This window comes from Cherax quadricarinatus, chromosome 65, assembly GCF_038502225.1.
Source record: "Cherax quadricarinatus isolate ZL_2023a chromosome 65, ASM3850222v1, whole genome shotgun sequence".
NCBI classification, from domain to species: domain Eukaryota; kingdom Metazoa; phylum Arthropoda; class Malacostraca; order Decapoda; family Parastacidae; genus Cherax; species Cherax quadricarinatus.
The window spans coordinates 3098649-3116866 of record NC_091356.1 but is presented as its reverse complement, the minus strand read 5'-3'; the positions used below and the strand labels follow the sequence as shown (position 1 = coordinate 3116866).

General features: G+C 41.7%; 1 protein-coding gene across 1 annotated transcript in view; it reads left to right on the top strand.

Annotated features, from left to right (window-relative positions):
- The window catches only part of LOC128700581 (multiple epidermal growth factor-like domains protein 6), a gene marked incomplete at its 3' end in the record, with an annotated part of 145689 nt that overhangs the window by 102739 nt on the left and 24732 nt on the right, over window positions 1-18218 (top strand). Inside the window, 1 exon segment of the mRNA XM_070098865.1 lies at window positions 3667-3762. Within this exon segment, the coding sequence (XP_069954966.1) occupies window positions 3667-3762 (96 nt within the window).

Here is an 18218-nt window from a genome sequence, read left to right as displayed (position 1 = left end):
GATATGATCGAGGTATATAAATGGAAAACAGGAATAAATAAAGAGGATGTAAATAACGTGCTGAAAATTTCCAGCCAGGACAGGACTCGCAGCAATGGTTTCAAGTTGGAAAAATTCAGATTCAGGAAGGATATAGGAAAGCACTGGTTTGGTAATAGAGTTGTGGATGAGTGAAACAAACTCCCGAGTACAGTTATTCAGGCTAAAACGTTGTGTACTTTTAGGTTAGATAAATACATGAGTGGGTGTGGGTGGGTGTGAGTTGGACCTGACTAGCTTGTGCTGCTGGGTCTGGTGCAGTGCTCCATCCTTGAGTGGGAATGACCAGACTGGGTGGGTCATTGGGCTAATCCGGGGGGGGGGGTCATTGGTCTAATCCGTGGGGGGGGACATGGACCTGCTCCGCATGGGTAAGTAGGCCTGTTGCAGTGTTCCTTCTTTCTTATGTTATGTTCTTAAATGGGTTCTTGATCCAAAGAAATATCTTTCCTTCGATCTAACCTGATTACCACTCATTCCCTAAAAGCAGTTCTCACCTCAAAGGGATTAACTCTTCTTGAATGTAATAATTAGAAGAGTCACAAGATAATCAAGGATGACAGGAAGGAGGGGCTAAGTGGCTTTGTTCTGTAGTGAGTGGCCAGCAGTGATAAGTTGTGTGCAGGTGTGTTGGTGACAGCGAATACCTGAGTATGGTACCTCACCTACCACCTGGGCATGGTATTTATCTAATGTATATACATTAAATAAATATATATAAATATTAAAAAACAGGCTTAAAGTTTTATCTCATAGGAAAAAACCTTGTATGATACACATTACTGGTGGAGAATGTTACAAGGGCCCTTAATCCAAGGAACTGAAGTGTCCCTCTATTTCTTCGAATCAAACCTTATTACCTCTCTTATTCCCAGACGCTGTCTAGTCCGTGTAAGCTTCGCACTTACTAATGTATATAATACTCTTTAACTCTCTTAATCCCACATGGTTCTGCTAAATCTGTGTATTAGGTTTTTACATCCGCTATTTTGAACTTCTTCACTACAGCCTTGACTTGTACCTTTAGCTTCAATTTCAGTAATAAGTTTGAGCGTCGTGTTTGTAAAGGTGTTGCCCAGAAATGCCAAAAACCACGACATGATTTAAATGCTCTCTGAACCGGTGTGTCTGCCAGAACTCTCGTCCTTGTGATGGGGTAATGTTAGGGGGATGTGGGCAGGGAGACGGGGTAGTGGTGAAAGACTGGTGGGGGTGGTTGGGGTGCGTGAGAGTGGTGGTGGTGAAAAATATAGTGGTGGGGAAGGAGCTGTAATTGTAGAGGTGGGTGGGAGTGGTTGTTTTTAGTGGAATGATGGAGTGGTGTTGTGTGAGGATGGGGTTGTAAGGGTTGGGCTGTGGTGGGGAGGGGGTGATTGTGGTGGGGAGGGGGTGATTGTGGTGGGGAGGGGGTGATTGTGGTGGTGGTTGTAGGGGGTGATTGTGGTGGTGGTTGTAGAGGGTGATTGTGGTGGGGGAGGAGGTGATTGTGGTGGTAGGGGAGGTGAGGGATGTCAGCTGCTCAGCTGGCTACGTTAATAGCACACTCGTGGTATTGCAAGCTGACACAGATGAAGTGTATGCATAGATTTGCGTTTGCGGGGGTCGAGTCTTGGCTCCTGATCTCGCCTCCTAAAATTAGTTGACTGACGTTATTGGCTTCTGGCCTCTTGAGCCCCAGCATACCTACTCTTAAAATTTTGTAAGGCCTTTTATTTCACCATTTGAACTAGTTCATTCATACCTGAACTGAGGAAAGAGAGAGAGAGAGAGAGAGAGAGAGAGAGAGAGAGAGAGAGAGAGAGAGAGAGAGACAGACAGACATACAGAAACAGTCAGAGAGAGAGGGAGAGGGAGGGAGGGAAGGAGGGGAGAGAGATGGGTTACGTCATAATCATGTCTCCCTTAGCCTTCTCTTCCAAAATTACATTTAAACTCGGCTCAGGCATTAGTCTGATTTCGTAGCGTTGGACCTCTACAAATTCCTGAATATGACGAGTGGGGGGCTCCACGCTGGTACTACATATTCTACGATTTTCCTGAAGTACATTATTTGCAGTATAAGTTACGAAGCAATTAGTCCGCATGGATCATTCAGCACTACGAGCAGAGAAAATCTAATCTTTAGTTTTCTAATCGTGCTCTACTACCAGCCAGTCAGGTTGCTAGTGATTAACACGTTCAGTCCAGTTTTTTTTTTTTTAGCTAAGGCTCATGAAGGCTATTCTGAGACTCGATAGAGTTGCATAAACTGTTGAAGACGTACAGTTGATCCTCCGGTTATAGGTTCAGTGCAATATAAACACCCTTACGGAGTTTAAGTGTACGTAGCACTATATACTTAAGATCAACTAAATCTAACATTTGTAGATCTGAATGAAGGTCAACGTAATGTACACAGTCCTTCATACTTCATATCAACGTACGTAGATCTAAATGTAATCGTGACTATGAAAAAAGTTAACCAGATGTCTAGAAAAAGATGCCATCGGAACTAAGGTTTAGATTCAGATCAACAGCTAGGGAAGTCTTAGGGGTCGAGAAATGTGTATTTAATCTAGCTAATGTAATAAAAAGATGAAAAGATTCGAGGTAAAATGTTTGTGTCTCTCCCTGAGACTGAATATTCCACATTTCCCAATCCATCCTTCATAAATGTTTAGGTGTCTCCCTGAGGCCGTCTGAACATTCCACCTTCAAAACCAATCCATCCTTCATAAATGCACAAACTGGTATATATTATTACGAAATATGATACACAAAATTTAAAGGTTACATTTATGGTATATAAAAGTTATTTATGGATATGTTTTAAAGTAATGTTCGTATGCTATGGATATGATATTCAAAATTATTAACAATGTATCGATGATGCTAAATATTTGATCGTTGGTAATATCTGACCTCTGGTTCAGGGGTTCCTTCAATATCAAAAAAATACTATTTTTTATTAATGTATAATAATATTTTCATTTTAAATGTCAATCGATCGACAAACGATTAGTTGAAATTTAACATTATAAATGGACCAAACTGAAGTGAGGGTTTGTAGTGAGTGTTTCATGTCTTAAATTTCATTGTGTGATGTGGAGAGTACAAACACATATAATAAGCAGCAAGTCTTGATTTTAGATGACGTTTCGCCCAGGACTTTTATCAAATCGTGAGCGAAACATCGTCTAAAATAGTCTTGCTCGCTTTCGTATTATCACTTTTGTTGTGGCAGTTCCACTGAGTCTTGTGATGGTGACGCGTGTAGTTATCTCAGTGTTTTCAGCCATGCAATTTATATGATTTTGTTCTTGTAAGTAAATAAAAATAACGTAACAATATAATCATTTCCTTACATAAATTCATTTGCGTATTTTGATGCTAGAGATTCCTCCAAATGGAAGAAAAAAGTATGTAAACACAGAGCTAAAAATGAGACTCTGCTGCCCACCAGTGTAGTGAGGACACGTGTAGTGCAGGTGTGTGAGGACACGTGTAGTGCAGGTGTGTGAGGACACGTGTAGTGCAGGTGTGTGAGGACACGTGTAGTGCTGGTGCGTGTGAGTGCGGGCATGGTCAAGATGGGCGTGGAGCGGGCGTTGCTGCTGTGGGCGGTATTGCTCACCTGTTTGATTACAGCTGTGTGTGGCCGCATCTACTGTCACAATGGTGGTCGCTGTGTGTACAACCGTTGCATCTGTCCTGTCGGGTTCTTTGGCTCCCGCTGTCAGTATGGTGAGTACATTTGTGTTTTACACCTGTTTTTTTTTTTACTAATATGTGATTTCACCTGTGTATTACACCTATTTCCCCCTTATCAACATTAACTTTTGTTTCACCACCTGTTTTCCATCACTAATATGGTAAGTACATCTAAGACCCCCCTGACTCGGGTCTTAGTCAGATGATGACCCGCCGTTGGAGCTTTTGGTCATCTGACCGAGGCCTTCCGCTGGCTTACCGGTCACATTTCTTTCATATCTTGTCTAAAGAATGAAAGAGTTTTTCAGTACTTGAATAAACCAAAGTGCAAAATATTTTCGCCTCCCAATGGTACCATCATTCACTAGGATTTATAATATTAGTAGTATTTATAATTGATTTTGTAAGAATAATTTTTCTTTTTTCTTGTACAATCCATGCAAAACTTAATTTTTTATTATTATCATAATTTCATACGATCGATCACAGGTATTCACACTTATTGAGTTTTAGTCAGCGATCTTCGATATATAACATAGCTTTAGCTCCTTTTCCATGTTTACTTATAGATATGTATAGATGTGAAAATTTAGATATCCGCGGATATCTAAATGAGGATGTGTATGAGGATGTCTTATTTATTTCGCGGATGCGGATGTAAGAAATTATGCGGATGTTCTGCGGATGTGGATATCTGTTTACAGTAAAATACGGATGCAGCTGCGGATGCGGATGTCCGATACATTACTAGTTTACTATTTATATAGAAAATTAATCCAGGTATAGATAATTTTGTTAGTATATTGTCGTCTATTGCACCTCCTGGTTCATATACAGCTATAATATTAGTGCTCTCAGAGTAGGCTTGTGTATTTAGTTCGTATCAGGACGAACACTGATGACTGAAAATTTAGGAGGACGACAAAGAGGACGAGGAGTTGGAAGATGAGGAGGAGGAAAAGGGGAAAGAGAAGGGGGTGAATGAGGACAATGAGGGAGCCAACCAGCAGCCACTGAAGAGTGATGAGGCACACACTGCCAGGCCAGCCATACGGCCACCACAGGGACCCTTCATGTAAATGTTTACCTTACCTTCCGTGCCTCCTGTATCATGAATGCTAATTAATGCGTTAAATGCATGTCTTACCCCTAAATATATTATCATTCTCTGCGATATTTCTGAAAATTCTATAGATGTAAGTTATAACATTTTTTTTTTTATTTTGTAGATTTTACCACCGAAGTGGCTAGTTCATTGTGCACTTTTTTTTTATCCTATGGTTAGTAAAGCATATGGATACACAAAAGCTTAGTAATTAGGGCCCAAAAAGGGGTTTACATGAGCGCATATGAAGTTATATATTCAGTTGCCTTTACCTGTTTCAAACAAATTTAGGATATTTGCTTAATATACACAAATAACCCGCACATAAAAGAGAGAAGCTTACGACGACGACGTTTCGGTCCGACTTGGACCATTGACAAAGTCACACTAACAGAGGTGGAGCAGGACGGCTATATACAGGCAGGAAGAGGTGGAGGTAGTAGTAGTAGTATTGTGCCTTTTTGTTATTTATTTGCTTAATATGTCTACCTGGAGGGTATTCCGGGGATCAACGCCCCCTCGGCCAGGTCCATGACCAGGCCTACTGGTGAATCAGGGCCTGATCAACTAGGCTGTTACTGCTGGTTGCACGTAGTCCAACGCACGACCCACAGTCCAGTATCTTATTTTCATTAATAAGATACCTTGACATGTAGGCTATTAGAGAGAATTATGTAAATAAACAATTATAAGAAGGTTTAGCCATCTGCAACAGGTGAAATCAGTAATAGTTGTCACATCTCTAAGTCAATGACACAAGACTCCCACTTATTTTTATTTTGGAAACGTTTCGCCAGCCAGTGGCTTCCTCAGTCCAGTACAGAGAAGAGCGGTGGAAGATGAGTTTGTGATAGTCCCTCAGCCTCTAGGCTGAGGGACTAACTATCACAAAGTCCTCGTCTTCCACTGTGCGATGTGTTCAATCTACCAATTTTAAGACTGATGGACTCCAGGCTGAGGGACTGATTACGTTAAACTTCTTTATCTTCTACCGTTCTTCTCTGTATTGGACTGAAGAAGCCACTGACTAGCGAAACGTTCCCATAATAAATATTCCCAAATATTACACAAGTGTCTCGTTTTCTAGCTTGTCGATTTTCCAAAACATTTACATCATGAAGGTGAGACGCTTCTTAAACTATCGTGATTTTGTGGTCAATATAATAGTGAAAATTAGCCATTAACTGAAAAATAAAAGTATCTCTAAGAGGCTTTAGCCCCCTTAGCCCCCGCCTGGCTTCGTCACTCAGGACACATGAACTGTGACGTTCCCACCTAACAAGGAGACATCAGGAGATAGGGACTGTGGCGCTCCTACCTAACATGGAGACATCAGGAGGTAGGGACTCTGGCGTTCCCACCTAACATGGAGACATCAGGATTTAGGGACTCTGGCGTTCCCACCTAACATGGAGACATCAGGAGGTAGGGACTCTGGCGTTCTACCTAAACGTGGAGGCATCAGGAGGTATGGACTGTGGCATTCCCACCTAACATGAAGGCATCAAGAAGTAAGGACTTTTAGTAATGAGTTTTCCAACACAAACCGAGCAGAGCGGTGATATATCTGTCAGAACTGTGATAAAGGCTGGCTATAGCTGACCCAGGGGTAATTAATGCCACTCCTACCTCACTCGTGCTGAGCGAGGGAGGGTAAGAAGAGAGGAAGAGAGGGCAGGAGGGAATGGGAGGGAAGGGGAAGAAGGAAATAGGAGAGGAAGAAGAAGAGGGTGAGATAGCAATAAGGGGAAGGAGGAACTGCGTTAAAATGCAAAACTGGCCAAGAAGGAAATTGTTAAGAGAGAAGGTAAGAGAAAAGGAAAAGTACTAGTATGTATTTTGATGTGTTGTGGATTCATTAACCTCATTAATTTTATAGGTAAGGTTAATCTTCCATTTGTTCAGAAAGTGACCATATTATTTTTTGATGCACCGGTAAATTCTTCTATTTCCTTCTAAGAGAGGTTTTAGTGGCCCATTTATCCACTTGCGAGCGTTTTTATTTGATCTCATTTCTATCTGGTGAAAATGTACGAGAATATATACTTTGGGCACACTGATTAATATTTAGAAAGTATAATTGTTACTGAATTAGACACTTGTGCAACATTTGGGTATCTTAATTTTGGAAACATCCCCTCATATGAGGCCAATTGCTCCTATAATATTTGATTTAATGGGTTGGAAAATTTGACGTGATTGGTCATGTTTTAGGGAAAGAAGTGAATATCAGAAAATTGTGCGAGAAAGAAGGTTAGTTTGGTTCCATTCGAAATGTTCATTGTTATAATTTGTCCAGGAACTTCCATGTAGTGTGACGTAACCTTCCAGATCTGGCTTTATCAGTTACCTGTTTAGTGATTCCCATTTAGTCTTGCACTCTGAAGATCTTTATGTACCAGTCAAAGTGAATTGTGTAGCGCCGCCCGTGTCTTAATTGGAAGCTAGAAGGCCTCATTTAAAATTAGTATGAAGTTAAACTAGTCTAACCTTGACGTGTGGAGGCAGCCAGCCTCAGCTGTCTTCCATATCCAGCACTGCTGGTCAGCCTGTAATTGTAGCCGCCGCCTATACTCGGACTGATATAAGCCAGCGGAGATCATGTGTAAGAAATTTGTTTATGGGGGCCTCGTGAGGGAACAGTAGGTATGGAAATTCATGGAAATGGAAGCTAGAAGCGCTGGAACGTTTCTCTCTCTCTCTCTCTCTCTCTCTCTCTCTCTCTCTCTCTCTCTCTCTCTCTCTCTCTCTCTCTCTCTCTCTCTCTCTCTCTTCCAAGGAAGACAGGGATCGGGAGAGTGGCTACTCCTCCAGAGAGAAAAGTGGCTTGGACAGTGATTAACTTTCTGGAAGTATATCTGCGCCTTCCAGCATGAGACAGAAGTTAAAAGAATGATTACACTCTCAGGGAGGATAGTGGCTGGATGAATGGCAAAACTGGGAGAGTAGCTTCCCTTCAAGGAAGAACAATAGCAGAAAAGTCACTACTTTCCTATAAGAAAACACAGAGGATGGAATAGTGACTGCATTCCTATAAAGAACAGGTAGGAAGAGTGCTTTTCTATAAAAAACAGAGATAGAAAGTGACTACTCTTCTAATGAGAGTTTTCCCTCGCGTATTCACTTAGTTCTGCCTCACATTGGATGACTTACTCTTCCAGTTTTATCTCCGGGAACACAGGATGCTCTTTCCAGTATTGCGTCTTGATACAGTGTTGTAAATAAGTTAACTGTTTTCTTTAGTTAAATAAATGCAGTTCTGGTTGAAATTCCTATTGTAGTAACAGGTGTTGCATTAGCTCGTTTACTCACACCGACAGGAGTCAGGTTCGACGTCTGGGCGAGATATATGGGCAAGTCTTTTTACACCCGCTACCCCAATTTTCTTAGCAGCAAATAGGTACCTAAGAGCTAGTTGTTTGTGGGTCGCTCCTTAGAAAGCTACCCACAATACACCCGAACAGTAATGAGCCTCACTGCTTGACCTTGGATTATCATGGTTACTAGCCTTCTGTCTCTTCAAGAAGGGAAGAAGCTGGAAGCGTAGCCATCTGCCGCTCGAGGCCTGACATGTACAAATCTTTCGTAGTGGCTTGCAGCTTTCAGGAACTCTATCTTCCTTAGTTACCATTTTCATCACGGTCTTAGAACGTGGGAAGAAATTTGTTCTCTAATCACTGGTCATCGTATCTGACTGAGACACTCAAAGCTTCCAAACGCTCAACTAGATGGCGGGCAATACCTAAGATATCTCCTAATATGAACAAAATTACAGAAGAGTGAGGAGAGAGAGCTCATTATTGATGGTAAGAGGAAGATTACACATAATGAGGGGACAGGAGAGACGATAGCCACAACAAGAGACGATAGCTTCACGGGGAGACAATAACCAGCGCAACTCCCACGATACAGATCTGCAGGACATAAAAGGCTCTGGAAAACGTTCTTCACCAGCGATGGTAATCACAACTTTTCTGCCTCGGCCGTCAGCCACACCCAACCACACCCTCTGATGTTAACTGATGTGTCCCTTTGACTGGCACACACGTGAAAAGGATCAACTATGTTATCTTTTAAGTTGGAAATGTCACAAATGACATTTTGCACATAAAATTTACGTAAATTTTTTTTCTGCAATTAAAAATCTTTCGATGGCGAATATTTACGGAATAAAATTTATCGTAGAAGGAATAGAGAAAAAATCAGATGATAGTATGAAATCTTTTTTCTTTTTTTAATTCTTTAATCATCTGTTTTCTAAACAATGTTTCGGTTGTGTTGTCTTCGTGCATAGGTAAGAAAAGTCACCATTTATCAACGAAAGTCTTGACAGAACACGAATGAATGTTGCTGATCGCTGTAATGTAACAGTCCCCATTGGGTGCTGCTTAGAATTAGTGGATATGGCCTTCATTAGGAACAAAAAGGCACAATACCGTGACTGAACAATACACAAATAACCCACACACAAGAGAAGGAGGCTTGTGACGACGGTTCGGCGACTTGTAAATGGTCTAAGTTGGACCGAAACGTCGTCATAAGCTTCTATGTGCGAGTTATGTGTATGGGCTTCATGCTCGTCAGGAGCTCTAGATAGATATATTTTATTTATCCTTTCCTTCCTTAGATTAAGCCTGATTAATTCCCATGCTGCAGGCACTGTAAGACCCTTACTGGTTTGGCGCTTCCCTGTGAACATCATAACATTGTGAAACGAACCTCGAAACTTAAACTAGTTAAAGAGCTGAGGGGAATGAACTATGAGGAGTGGCTAGTGGAACCAAACCTAAAGACACTAGAGGACAGAAGAACTAGAAGCGACGCGATTACGACGTACAATATCTCAAGAGGAATTGACAGGACAGACATGGTGAGTTTGAAATGCGAGTCTCAAGTATGCAAGGTCACAGCTGGAAGTTAAAATCAGAGATGAGTCACAGGGATGTTTGAAAATACTTCTTTTCTATGCGAGATTTACTACGTGGTTCTTCAAAGTCAGTTTGGAATCAAATATCACCCCAAGGATATCAACTTCATCCCTGGGTTCCAACATTCCCACTCATTCTTACCACTGCTCCAGTATTACCGTCATAGTGCCTAGATACCATCATCTGTGTTTTCTCAGACGCAACTGTAACCTGCTATCGTTTTCCCCAGGATAGTATAGCTGTAAGTTGGTGATTGAGAGCAGCTGGCATTTCCTCCCTTTGATAAGTAATTGTCAGAATATAATCATCAGCATATGCATGTGATTCTAGCATGAGTTGAAGGTCATTGAAGGAAACATTCCAAAACAATGGTCCGAGTACATTTCCTTGTGAAACACTGTCATTGTTAGTGTCTTGTTGACTCTGTCCTGTTGAGAACTACCTTTAGGGTTCTAACTTGAAGGTAATCACTAAGGAGGCATAGTGCAGAGCCAGCGACTCCTAGTGGTTGCAGTTTTGCCAAGAGTCCCTGATGCCATACTCTGGTAAGAGTACCAGCTATGTCTAGTGCTACTACACAACTGATCTAGGATTCATCCAGTGACCGGTGTCACATAGTGGAGAGGCAGAGTGACCTTTTCTGAAGACATATTGTGGGTCATAAAGAAGCAAGTAGTAGTCGAGAAACTCTGTCATCTACCTTGAGATTATTGTCTCAAGAATCTTGCCGTGATAAACAAGAGTGACACTGGTTTATAAATGTTGATCTCATCTCTACTCTTCTTTTTTGTGAACAGGGATTACATTTGCCCCTTTCCACAGAGAAGGGCATTTACACTGTGCTAGGCAGTGCTGATACGTGCGAGTAGAGGGGCTGCTAGTTGGTGTGCACATCTACTCAGCAATCTTGGGTTCACCTTATCTGTGCCCACAGCCCTTTCTTGTTCCATAGATTTAAGATGACACATTTCATCCTGCCTTACTGTCACCACTGACAACTTTGACACCATTCTCTCCTCTCTCTCTCTCTCTCTCTCTCTCTCTCTCTCTCTCTCTCTCTCTCTCTCTCTCTCTCTCTCTCTCTCTCTCTCTCTCTCTCTCTCTCTCTCTCTCTCTCTCTTTAAAACAGTGTGTATCGAGAAGAAGACACCAGGAGGCAGTATAACTGGTGGAGTGAACAAGGTCCTCGCCTAATGGATCAAAAATCGGCAGACCTCCAACTGCGATACTTGATTAAAGCAAGGAGAGAGGCCGGGACACCACCATAGTTATAGCGGCCAGGTCAGAGCTGCGTCACACAGCTTCATAATGTGCAAGCTGGGTGTTACAACCCGTCACCAAGACGTTGTGTATCAGAGATTCCACCGCCACCGCCGCACCCACACTGTATCAAGTCTCGCTCTATGAAGAGCTTTATCGAGTTTGGCTGTGCAGAGCTGCATTGGACTTGGCTGTGGAGCTTTATCAAGTTTAGATGCGTAGAGCTTTATCAAGTTTCATTCTGTGTAGGGCTTTACCAAGTTTCGTTTTGTATAGAACTTTATCAAGTTTTACTCTAAGAAGAGTTTAATTACGTTCCCCTCTTTGCAGAACTTTATAAATTTTGTTCTGTATTGAGATTTAACAAGTTTTTCTCTGTATAGAGCTTTATGCAGTTGCCTCTGTATAGAGCCTTATCAAGTTCTGCTCTGTACAGAGCTTTATCAAGTTTTGTTCTGTATAGAGCTTTATCGCGTTTCGCTCAGAGCGAAGAGTCTCGTAAAAGTGCGTTTTGCAAGCTTTGTCTCTTCTTCAATATTGTCGGTAAACAGCTATTTGGATCTGATTTACTGTTGTTGCTGCTTTTGCCGTTGCTGTTATCGTTGTTCTTGCTGCTGCTACTGCTGCTGTTGCTTTTGCTGCCATTGTTGCTGCTGTTGCTACTACTAACGTTGTTGGTGTTGCTGTTATCTTGGTGCTGTTATCATTGTTACTACTTCTGTTATTGTTGTTGGGGTTTATACTGCTGTTGCTGCTACTGCTGCTGTTATTGCTGCTGTTTCTGCTGTTATTGCTGCTGTTTCTGCTGTTATTGCTGCTGTTTCTGCTGTTGCTACCGTTGTTGCTGCTGCTATTGTTTTTGTTGTTACTGCTGTTGCTGCTGCTGTTACTGCTGCTGTTGTTTTTACTGCTGCTGTTGTAGTTACTGCTGCTGATGGTGTCGTTGCTGTTATTATTGTCGCGTCTGCCTCCACTAACACCGCCACACCCACATATGTAAAAATCCTTATAGCATAAGAAAGACTTAATGTGGAAAGAAGATACAATTTGTGTCGTTGAAGCTGAAGATTGACAGAGTAGTTTTGCTTGCTAGATATGGTCAGTGTTTATATTTAATGTTAGTACATGTCACAATTCTGACACTTACCCAGTGATGGATAGCGGTGGATTCAGAGCTGGAATATAAACAATGTTTCTCTGGCCAGCCATAAAGTAGGTAGACATGTTCAACAGAGGGATGAATGTGTTTGTTTTGAAGTTTGTGGCCGATGTTAAGACTTTGGGGTTCTAGTGATTTAAATGGAGCAGGAAGTGCGAGCAGGAAATGAACTTCGAGGGGATGTTTTGTAAAAAAAAAAAAATATAGCAAGTGGTGATCATACTGGAAGTGTTAGTGATTGCGTCTGTGGCTTACAGTCGAGAGTTCCAGATTGTATGCTGAGCGAATTGTAACTGAGTAAAGTCGCCTGATGCTTGTTGTTCCTGTTCCCTTAGAAGTAAATAGATACCTGTGTGTTAGCCGAATGGGAACATACCTAAGGATGGGCAGCGATTTGAACTGACCTGAGTGGGTTAATATCTCTTAGTATTTAAATTCAACGTTGTGAAATTACCAGTGAGTGGTGATCTGATTAGACATGCATTACAAGGCTTCGGGCCTCCGAGACAAGATGGTCTGTGAACTTCAACGAAGGGATCTTGTTGCTATTATGATACTACTTGTATTCAATCTCTGTAGCTGCCATGCTGGAGATAATCAGCATGACTGTGTGTCTTACAACATTAATCAGCATGACTGTGTGTCTTACAACATTAATCAGCATGACTGTGTGTCTTACAACATTAATCAGCATGACTGTGTGTCTTACAACATTAATCAGCATGACTATGGGACTCAATCGACGTTACTATGGGAATCAGTCATTGAGGTCTCCAACATTATTCATTTTAAGTGGATGAATGATCATTGAGGTCTGAAACAAAGAAAACGTAGATTTTAATTTCTTTTTAGTTTAACACCAGACGTAACTTAGAGACCACACCTAACCTAATGTAGTATATATTGTAGCCTAATTCTACTAAATATACTTCAAGTGAAATTTATTTAATATTTATTAAAATCAATGTTATATATATTTTTTCGTTATGTTCAAACTGATTTACGTTGATTTATTATTTTTTCACTCTTTTATCGGCAAAAAATGACCATTACGTTTTTGGCCAAACTCACCGATTACACACACTATATTTTCCTATTAGGTACTCCGCCATATTTTCTGTGAATTGAAGAGTTTTCACCAGTCAAGTCTTCTCTAATTTATTTTCCCTCTTAAGTTCTTTTCCAAGTTAAATTTTTCCAGCTAATAGAAGTTAGATAAGATTTTCTTCGATTTTTTAACCCCGGTGGGTTAGCCACCCAGGGTAACCCAAGAAAGTCAGTGCGTCATCGAGGACTGTCTAACTTATTTCCATTGTGGTCCTCAATCTTGTCCCCCAGGATGCGACCCACACCAGTCGACTAACACCCAGGTACCTATTTGTTGCTAAGTGAATGGGAAAACGGGTGTAAAGAAACACATCGAAATGTTTCCACCCCGCCGGGAATCGAACCCAGGCCCTCCGTATGTGAAGCGAGGGCTTTAGCCACCAGGCCACCGGGGCACCCAAGATATTATGACCACTTTCAGCCAACTAGGGTTCAGTATGACAGTGTATATTCATTTAAAGAATAAGTGGTGTTGCTCTTGGGTCAAACACTGGATCTTAAATATCTTAAATACCATACAGTTTCTGATGCACTCTGAGTAAACATAATGTTAATCCTCGTCCGTTCTCTTTATAGAATAATAAGAAAATATTATAACCTTTATATTATAATAATAAGGTAAAAGGACCCCATTGGAAATAAGTCACTCTGTCTGACTTTTTTGGGTTATCCCAGGTTCTCTACACATATGCTGCTATGTATGATAATTCTATGTAACTGTATTTGAGTATACCTGAATAAACTTACTTTCTCTCTCTCTCTCTCTCTCTCTCTCTCTCTCTCTCTCTCTCTCTCTCTCTCTCATGCGTCTGACATGGATGGACTCCCTTAATGTTTCCCAGCATCACCTGCTAGTTTTACCTTGCCTGTAACTGGAGCATCATGTAGATCCTATTTCTTCTCGTCTTATTTCCCTATAGTAAAGTCTGTAGTAGTTACTAGTTGTCAAAGACACTTGTCGATTGACATTTGGCCAGTTGTTGGTTCTGTTTGAGTGCGTGTGCGTATTGAGGTAAATGTGTGCAGGGGCCACTTCACAGCTGTGTGTGTATGTGACTGAGATTATGTGTGACTGTGTGTGTGTCTCAGGTGATGCATTATGGCTGATACACCACCTTCAGGCAGGGCGGCGCTGATGGTACCATGATAACCCTTTATGACTGTTCTTACCTGCCTCGTCCCCTTCATGGTCGCACACCCAACCTTTATTTGCCTCTTGCCCGCTCATAATTGATACCTTGACCCCTCTGGTGTTAGTCATAGTGTCTCTCAGGCCATGAGAACACACCTCCTCCCCAGCTCCAGTCCTGATTTACAATGGGTCACTTAGTTTCCTCCCTTTCCTCCAGTGGTCAGAGATATGTAAACATTGGCCCTCATACCACAGCCCATTATCTCATCACGGATAATAACGCTAAGATTTGAACGTTATCTGATTTCTTTCGTACATTGTCAGACGCAACGCATCCAGTTATGTTTATTATTTGTTAAAGGTTTATGTTAGCATCCCAACTTAATCGAATCCATCGTAAAACGAAGACTGCTTGAAGACTGCCAGGGGTCTATTGGTAATCCCCCTTATGTATGCTGGGAGGCAGTTGAACAGTCTCGGGCCCCTGACACTTATTGTATGGTCTCTTAACGTGCTAGTGACACCCCTGCTTTTCATTGGGAGGATGTTGCATCGTCTGCCAAGTCTTTTGCTTTCGTTGTGAGTGATTTTCGTGTGCAAGTTCGGTACTAGTCCCTCTAGGATTTTCCAGGTGTATATAATCATGTATCTCTCCCGCCTGCGTTCCAGGGAATACAGGTTCGGGAACCTCAAGCGCTCCCAGTAATTGAGGTGTCTTATCTCCGTTATGCGCGCCGTGAAGGTTCTCTGTACATTTTCTAGGTCAGCAATTTCGCCTGCCTTGAAAGGTGCTGTTAGTGTGCAGCAATATTCCAGCCTAGATAGAACAAGTGACCTGAAGAGTGTCATCATGGGCTTGGCATCCCTAGTTCTGAAGGTTTTCATTATCCATCCTGTCAATTTTCTAGCAGCTGCGATTGATACAATGTTATGGTCCTTGAAGGTGAGATCCTCCGACATGATCACTCCCAGGTCTTTGACGTTGGTGTTTCGCTCTATTTTGTGGCCAGAATTTGTTTTGTACTCTGATGAAGATTTAATTTCCTCGTGTTTACCATATCTGAGTAATTGAAATTTCTCATCGTTGAACTTCATATTGTTTTCTGCAGCCCACTGAAAGATTTGGTTGATGTCCGCCTGGAGCCTTGCAGTGTCTGCAATGGAAGACACTGTCATGCAGATTCAGGTGTCATCTGCAAAGGAAGACACGGTGCTGTGGCTGACATCCTTGTCTATGTCAGATATGAGGATGAGGAACAAGATGGGAGCGAGTACTGTGCCTTGTGGAACAGAGCTTTTCACCGTAGCTGCCTTGGACTTTACTCTGTTGACTACTACTCTGTGTTCTGTTTGTGAGGAAATTATAGATCCATCTGCCAACTTTCCCTGTTATTCCTTTAGCACGCATTTTGTGCCATATCACGCCATGCTCACACTTGTCGAAGGCTTTTGCAAAGTCTGTATATATTACATCTGCATTCTTTTTGTCTTCTAGTGCATCTAGGACCTTGTCGTAGTGATCCAATAGTTGAGACAGACAGGAGCGACCTGTTCTAAACCCATGTTGCCCTGGGTTGTGTAATTGATGGGTTTCTAGATGGGTGGCGATCTTGCTTCTTAGGACCCTTTCAAAGATTTTTATGATATGGGATGCTAGTGCTATTGGTCTGTAGTTCTTTGCTATTCCTTTACTGCCCCCTTTGTGGAGTGGGGCTATGTCTGTTGTTTTTAGTAACTGTGGGACGACCCCCGTGTCCATGCTCCCTCTCCATAGGATGGTAAAAGCTTGTGATAGGGGCTTCTTGCAGTTCTTGATGAGCACGGAGTTCCATGAGTCTGGCCATGGGGCAGAGGGTATGGGCATGTCATTTATCGCCTGTTCGAAGTTATTTGGCGTCAGGATAACATCAGATAGGCTTGTGTTAACCAAATTCTGTGGCTCTCTCATAAAAAATTCATTTTGATCTTCGACTCTCAGTCTGGTTAGCGGCTTGCTAAAAACTGAGTCATATTGGGACTTGAGTAGTTCACTCATTTCCTTGCTGTCATCTGTGTAGGACCCATCTTGTTTAAGTAGGGGCCCAATACTGGACGTTGTTCTCGACTTTGATTTGGCATAAGAAAAGAAATACTTTGGGTTTCTTTCGATTTCATTTATGGCTTTTAGTTCTTTCCGCGATTCCTGACTCCTATAAGATTCCTTTTGCTTAAGTTCGATGCTTGCTATTTCTCTGACCAGCGACTCCCTACGCATTTCAGATATATTGGCCTCTTTTAGCCGCTCTGTTATTCTTTTCCGTTGCCTGTAAAGGGAGCGCCTGTCTCTTTCTATTTTACATCTACTCCTCCTTTTTCTTAGAGGAATAAGCCTTGTGCATACATCGAGTGCCACCGAGTTAATCTGTTCTAGGCCTAAGTTGGGGTCTGTGTTGCTTAGTCTATCTTCCCAGCTTATATCGGTTAGGACTTGGTTTACTTGGTCCCACTTTATGTTTTTGTTATTGAAGTTGAATTTGGTGAATGCTTCCTCGTGACTAATCTCATTATGTCGGTCTGGGGCTCCGCGCATACATGTCTGAACCTCAATTATGTTGTGATCTGAGTATATTGTTTTTGATATGGTGACATTTCGTATCAGATCATCATTGTTAGTGAAGATGAGGTCTAGTGTATTCTCCAGTCTAGCAGGCTCTATTATTTGCTGGTTTAAATTGAATTTTGTGCAGAGATTTAAAAGCCCGTGTGTGTGTGAGTTCTCCTCCGAGCTGCCTCCTGGTGTTATTACTGCAACAACATTATTTGCTATATTCCTCCATTTTAGATGCCTTAAGTTGAAATCCCCCAGGAGCAAGATGTTGGGTGCAGGAGTTGGCAGATTTTCTAGACAGTGGTCAATTTTTAACACCTGTTCCTGGAATTGCTGGGACGTTGTATCTGGAGGCTTGTAGACAGGGCTGGATTACCGCATAGGCAAACTAGGCATTTGCCTAGGGCCCTGCGCATTTGGGGGCCCACGGTCCAAGGGGTTCAGGGGCTCATCCAAGACTGCGCACATGGTGCAAGTGCAAAGGGGTCCCTACCTAAAAAGTTCAAGTGTTTGGAGAGTAAAATTGATTTTTAAAAATTAATCAAAACAAAAATAAATAATGAAATAAAATAAAATAAAAATAAATAAACCTAACCATAGATGGCAACACTCAACACGCCTTTGTTTACATCGGAACAGCTGTGTTTTCCTGCTAATGGATGAGTATGGGAGATTCCTCTCCAATTTTCTGTAGTAATTACACGTTATCTAGACTTGTACTGTGACAAATTAACTGAAGTGTTGTTGATAGACATTGATGTGTATGGATAAATGTTTGTTTTCGCCTCTAAATGTTAAGGGAGGTACCTGATAGGGTTACTTGACCAGTAAAGACGCATGGACCAGTAAAGACGCATTTTTGGTAAAAATAATATAAAGAAAAACCTAAAAACGCAAACTGACATCCGTTTGTAGGTTTTAAAAGCACTTTGTCCTGTCTTTAAGTCTTTATCATTTCAATAACAGATCTCAATTGATTGATGTTCTACATCACTTCCGTCGCAAATGCTTAGTTTTCAAGTTGCGACGGAAGTGATGTAGAACATCAGTTAATTTACTACATATTTCCCCAGAAACACATAAGCCACATCAGAAAATCGTTGGTTGGGTGAAACTGAAAATTGTCCCTGCATTCTTTAATTCTCATGTCCTTATCTATGGTGGCAGGCCATATATCATGCAAAACATAATGATTAGTTTAGTTATGAAAA